The sequence below is a fragment of the Poecilia latipinna genome, unplaced genomic scaffold (assembly GCF_001443285.1).
Source record: "Poecilia latipinna isolate Pla-1442-1.1 unplaced genomic scaffold, P_latipinna-1.0 Scaffold622, whole genome shotgun sequence".
NCBI lineage: Eukaryota > Metazoa > Chordata > Actinopteri > Cyprinodontiformes > Poeciliidae > Poecilia > Poecilia latipinna.
The window spans coordinates 407,872-414,328 of NW_015113238.1; the positions used below are offsets into that span (position 1 = coordinate 407,872).

A 6,457-nucleotide genomic window follows, 5' to 3' on the forward strand; every position below is an offset into this window, starting at 1 on the left:
TATCCTTGTTGGACTATTATTTAAGTGCTATTCTCTTTCAAGACATGTTTACCTAAAACTAGAATAAATGCAATGTACATTATGCAGTAAAGGAAATTAGAAGATCTGACATATGTCCATTATGGAGATGATCGGTTTTGGACGGGCGATGTGCCTCGTATTGCATAAGTGATACTGAAGAATGACTGATATCATTAACGATACAGGGAAGAAGCTTTCAGTTATCTAGCTTTGCTAGCGAAGTCGTTAGCTAGCAGCTAGCTAATAGCACAACAACAACAGCCTAATGTTTGTATGATAAAAATACTGAATCGATAGATAAGAACAGTTTTTCCTCACCTGGCTGTCTCCTCCCCTCAGTAGTTCTTCAGAGAAAGGCAGACAGAGGCCTGTCAGTGTCTGTTGTATTTCATTTCCTCTCTGCTTAAACCGCTGAAGCAGAAACGATACTTTCAACGTTTTCCGTCATCTGACAAGCAGCAAGTCTACTCCACTTTATTCACCAAAAACGTTTTTTTTAATTCACCAAAAACTGTTCTGTAATCTGGAACGTTCGCTACGCTGAGCTCCAGTTAGCCGCCTTATCTCACTGCGCAAGAGGCAACTGCGTCATGCGTCACGGGCAAAAGGACAAAGGTAACAAGGTGATCGGAGGGCTTATTATGTTGTACAAAAAAGAAACAAAAAAACTAATAATTTTAGTATATGTTTTTATGTGTCAGAAGAGGGCTTAGGAAATACCAACAAAAAAAAAAATTGACCAAAAGGGGACTTGGGGGCAAGGAGCAAAAAGGGTAGGTGCTCAAGCACCCCTACCCCCCACCCCCTGCACGTGCCTGGCCACAGTCCTTTACGTTTGCCTCAGTCCTTCTCACGCACAACGGTTAAAGTCAAATAATCTGATGCTGATGTTGTGTTTTAATGTACAACACTTTGTATCAGCTGTGGTTGTTCTAAAGTGCTTTATAAATAAAGTTGGTGTGGTACATGTTAAAAGATGGTGTATTTACTTATATGTAAACCAACTATAAGTCCACAAGATGCTAAGCATTTTAACACAGACTAATGGAAGAGTTGTCAAACAACAAACACACCTTCTAAAGACAAATCAAGAACTGCATTTTATTATTTCAACACATAAAAATTTTCAAACACACTTTGTAGTTCAGTTTCATCAGCACACAATAAAAAAACAGTTCAGCTTTGGTTTTGAACATCTCTGGACTGGTAAAAGTGCAAACAATTAAATTAGTAATGTTTGATTGTGAAAACTTCTTCAGTTTTACATGTTTACAAACAATTCTCCCAAAAAACTACTTCCATGTCTTCAGAAACGCCGTACAGCATGTGACATTTTATGTCACCATAACACAGCCAGTTATAATACAGGTACAGTAAATAAACAGTTTGTAGGATGACGGCATATATCTGTTTAGAATCACATTATTTAGAAGTCTTTGTTAAAATGAAAATCTTCCATTTTATCGAGTCTTTGTGGTCAACTGTGGTCACATCAACAAGCAGGATGTAGACAGTTATTCCCCACTGTGCCATTTAGTTGTTTGCAGTAGCAGCTCTCTTTTGTCCCTTCATGGCTGCTTTCCTCGACTGTAACGATGCTCACCGGGGCGATCTCCTCAGTGGGCTGCATGATTAAACAAACAGAGGACTCTGGTGTAGCCTGCAGAGACTGGGGAAGCAGAAAGAAGTGTGATGTTAGATTAAATCAATCTTAAATCCAAGGCAGAAATTCTGAAAGCAGAGGCACCTTTTCAAAATGCCGCGGAAGAGAAACTTTTGGCCATATGAAGTGGGAAATACTTTTCCACTTCACCATGGCCGGCACTGTCACAGCCACAGCCACTGCGATGACGGCACATGCGATCACAGCTGCAACCACTGGAGAGTTTTCTGAAACAGAGACTGTGATTGGTTTGGAGAACTTTTCCACCTCTGAACATGAAATTAGATTAAACTCCACTTTACTCAGGTTTAGGGGTAGGGATTCATCATATTGTTTATAATGCATTGTGATAAATTTCTTACGATAAAAGCTTAGATTTTTTTTGTCATTAGTAATTCTAATTAAGGAAGTTTAATAACCTCCCCCCCAATAAAGTCCTTACTGTCAGTGGAGCAAATGGTAAATGTATGAATCCTGTTTGTTCAGTGACAGCATCAATAAATGACAATCATTAAAAAAATAAAAAATTACACTGTGCAGTTTATCGATACAAGTTACACACAGTACCACCTGCTTGCCATCGAAGAGCTTAAATTGTAACCAACCCCAAGTCTTCCATTACTCTGGATTAAACAGCAAGCTGGTGCAACTAAATAAAAAATTATAATAAAAGGAAAGTACGATGACAAAGAAGTAAGCTAACAATATTTTTAAAAAGAAAACGTCGAATGACAAACGTTAGTTTCATCCAGTCAGGTGTAGTACTTGAGAAACGCCAAGCTGACTGCATATGTTCACCTGTTTTCTGCTTGTTGGGGTGATCAGACTAAATAACAATCTATCAATAATAAGGTCCACTTTGACCTTCTTTCAATGTTGTAGCTTGGCCACCACCCAGAAGAGGGCGCCACTTTGATATACAAGTATAGCAGTGACGGAACTGGAAAGAGAAATGCTGTGGTGTGGGATGCAAAATGTACTTTATGCAATTCTGTTTTGAAATATAAACACGCAAACAAATAAGCTTCTTAAGTTTCACCTTAATGCAACCGACTCAAGAAAATGTCAAAACATATCAATGTTCCTTGTTTTAAATGCAGCATATAATGCAGCCCTTATGGAAGGAGCGTTGAATACCTCCATACAAGAAAAAGCTCACGTTAAGAAAATAGCTGCTTATCAATTAGTCATTGGTCGATTGATAAGATCAATCTTCTGTAAATCAACTCATTGATTGATAACTTGCGTCCCTGTTCTGTGCTTATGAACTTCCTCACTAATTATAAACACAAAGAGCGTACCGGTGTCGCCGGTCCTCTCACACAGGACACCACTGGACTCGGTGGGGTTTGTGAGGGTGATGAGTTGGACCTGTACGCAGTACTTGGTCAAGGGATCCAGATCATCTAAAATGACCCGGTCCTGTTGGTAGTCATTGTGGATTCTCTCCTGTAGGGGGTGACAGAGAGGCAGTCAGTTCGAAGCAGCCACACAACATCAGGTCTCAGACTGGTAGAGGAGACCAGGTAATGAAAAATGAAATCAATCTTCCATTGATGGATGGATGGATAAAGAGATGGATGCATGAACAGACCAAATGATGGATGGATGGAGATATAATTGGATAGATGAATGAATGAATGGATGGATGAATGAATGAATGAATAGATGGATTGGTGGATGGATAGTTAGGCAAATCGATTGATCAATCAATGAAAGGACAAATGGATACAGATACAGTTGGATGATTAGATGGATGTTGGACACAGACAGGCAGATGAACTAATGGATCAATGAAGGGATGGATAGATGGATGAATGGAGATACAACTGGATGTATGTATGGATGGACAGACAGGCAGATTGACTGATCAATCAATGATGAGATGGATTGATGGATATGCTGTTGATCAGCTGCTGTTTCTCTAAAAATCCAGCAGGTGGCAGCAGAGGGCCATTTCTACAGAGTCTGATCAGCCAGACATACAGCTGTGCTACACCATCAGCCTGTTGGTGTTGAATTCACATGCACTCAGTAGCCTGATCAACATTCTGGTTTTCCATGAACCGATTAACCTGCATCCCACCTGTTCCTCCTGTCCTTCCTTCCAGTAGGTGATGTTGTAGCGGAGTCTGGTGTATACATTCCTCAGAGAGCAGATCTTAAACTCTGGATCCTTAATGCTGACCTCCAGAGTTTGGCCGATGGGTAAGAGCGACACGCTGGGAGGACTGATCAGGGCTGCAGAGAAAAAGTCAGAATTCATTTCTGGATTGCTTGGAAACATGCACCACTAATCGCTTTTGTTTCCAGATCTAAAACCGATGCTTAAGTGAACTTTTGGGGTGTGTGCGTTAAATACTTACTTTCTTTATCCAAAGTGATGTATTTACTCTCCACCCAGGCTGAGGCGTCTTCTCCCAGCAGAGCTCGGACTTTTGCTATGTATGTCCCATAGCAACTGATGTTAAAATTGCTGAGTTCACATTGAAAGGTTGTGATGTTCACACAGCCTGGACTGTAGTCTGTAACAAGACTCCTGAGACAAAACAAGCAATAAAAGGACACACAGTTTGATAATGACACAGGAAAAAAGCAAACAAACCATAAAACTAGCTTTCATAATGGACAACTAGTCAAAACTAAGGAGCCGGTTTTATAACCACTTTGACAACAGCGACTGTCAATACAGTCCTGGGAGAAGCTAAATCCGTCCTCACAGCTCTCAGTGGATTTAAGATTTGAGGTAGCAGCCATGTGTGGCCGATCAGATGATTAACTGATCTTCCGAGTGATCGCCTCTGCAGAAGGTAAAGTTTGCTGCTCTGCAACACAACGCCAATAAGAGAAGACATCAACAATGACTTCAGAGGAGCAACTGGGGCTGCATTTAACAAGCTAACTAAGACGAATATAGTCTGAGATCACGCTCTTGAAAAGTCTGTCTTTCTGTAGAATGATGAATCTTAAATAAGACAGTTTGTATGGAAGGTTTAGAGTCGTACGACTCTGTGCAAAGTTGCATCTGAATGAACCAAAGTAGATGTTGGCCACAATACACATCACCATTTTGAACAAGATTTGGATCTGTTTTACAACCAGGGCAGTCTGCATCCACTAAGTCGACTCTGATCTCCTTGGTAGTTCAGACAACAACAGATTTACAACAGAATGGCTGAACAAGAAACAAAGGTTCTGCAATGAACTAGTGAACATCAAGACCTCAGCCTGATTGAAATGCTGTGGTGGAACCACTAGACAGCTGCAAAAACTTCAAGGAGGTGAAGTGATACTGGAAATATGAGTGGGTCAAAATGTTTCCTCAATGATTAGAGAAATTGATAAAGTCAGAAAAGTACTACAGAGAGTCATCACTGGTGAAGGTGATCTAAAAGCTGCTCACTGGGGTGAACCGTCCCCAGTCAGTGGATTGTCCCCCATCTGCAGGGATCCAGATCCACCAAAACTGGTCCTAAGTAGGAAAACTGGAGAACAGAAGATCGTATTGTGGACAGAATGACCACAGACCAACCAACATGTCCTTTGGATGTGAGCTTTGGATTTGGACCATTCAGATGTTGCGTGGATTGGTCAGATCATTTAGATTCCTTACCTCAGGAACACATGAAATCAGGTGGGATCATGGCAAGAACTCAAGCTGGTATGGAAAGTGAGATGCATTCATGTTCTTCATGTTTTGGTTTGAGATGCTGCACCTCTTTGTTGAAGAGGTATTCCCTGGTGGCAGTGGAGGGACAAGGCTTCCTGGATGATCTGAAGAACACAACTAGTTTGAAGTATACTCTTGGCTTCCAAATTCTTCAGGTCTCAGTCAAATCAGCGTTCTAGAATTTGGATAGAAGTGTCAGATCCATGGAGACTCTGTCTCCCAAATTACAGGACTGGACAGGATCCACTCCTTATATCTCAGAGACACATCCCACAGCAAACTTTACAGATCCAGAGAAGATCATTAGGAGAAAAGTAAGGGGGATTGGTTGACATCATTTGGTCTTATGCCTCGTTCTCCACTGAGCAGTATGGCATTTTATGGTCCGGCGTATTCAGGAGAGCATTTTGACCATAGGTTGGACTGTCACTGGGCAGGCAAGGTTCAACCCAAACTATACCAATGTCCCATGGACCTACAACTGTTAATGGTGCGGAACATGTTGGTTGTACTTTACAATGCATGTGATCCACACTGACCTGTGCTGAACCACCAGCTGGAAACAAGGAAGTATTATTATGGCTGATTGTTGTAAATATGTTTGCTCATTAACATGAGTCAGCTGTTTTCCTTTCCAGAAGAAAATCCTGATTCATAACAAAAAAATTCTTCTCCAGTCGACTCCAACTTTCAGTTCACAGTTTTCTGTTTAAGGAAGATGCAGAGAAACACTCAGAAACTCTCCATAGGCAGTTTTCTGGAAACTGACACCAGCGTATCAGAAAGGAGGATGCAGCAGTGCAAATAAGCAGAACAACACAAACAGCTACATGCACAGAGGCTTTCTTTAGTTTCTTCCTGTTAGAGTACGACTGTAAATGTGATTTTTAAATCACATTCCAGCCACATAAGATCTCAGACAATCGATGACTATGTAGAAGTCAGTAGCTGCATTTTCATTGACCATATAATTGTGTAATTTGACATTTTGAAAATAAATTCACTGAATGGAACCATACCAATTTCGAAAAAAAAATGTTTTTGATAAAAAGCTTTATTGCCATCATGAAGTTGGAAACCTCATATTTGGAAACCTCATATTT

The 6,457-nt window shown here is 40.7% G+C and overlaps 1 protein-coding gene across 1 annotated transcript in view; it reads right to left on the reverse strand.

Moving 5' to 3' along the window:
* Nucleotides 1-1,098: 1,098 nt before the first annotated feature.
* LOC106954039 (interleukin-10 receptor subunit beta-like) overlaps nucleotides 1,099-6,457 on the reverse strand; it is a 12,385-nt gene continuing 7,026 nt past the window's right edge. The window contains exons 3-7 of the mRNA XM_015043259.1: nucleotides 4,051-4,223; nucleotides 3,771-3,925; nucleotides 2,986-3,133; nucleotides 1,769-1,911; nucleotides 1,099-1,690 (exon numbers count right to left, since the gene is read on the reverse strand). Coding sequence (XP_014898745.1) covers nucleotides 1,514-1,690; nucleotides 1,769-1,911; nucleotides 2,986-3,133; nucleotides 3,771-3,925; nucleotides 4,051-4,223 — 796 coding nt within the window. The 3' untranslated portion in view covers nucleotides 1,099-1,513. The remainder of the gene's footprint in view (nucleotides 1,691-1,768; nucleotides 1,912-2,985; nucleotides 3,134-3,770; nucleotides 3,926-4,050; nucleotides 4,224-6,457) is intronic.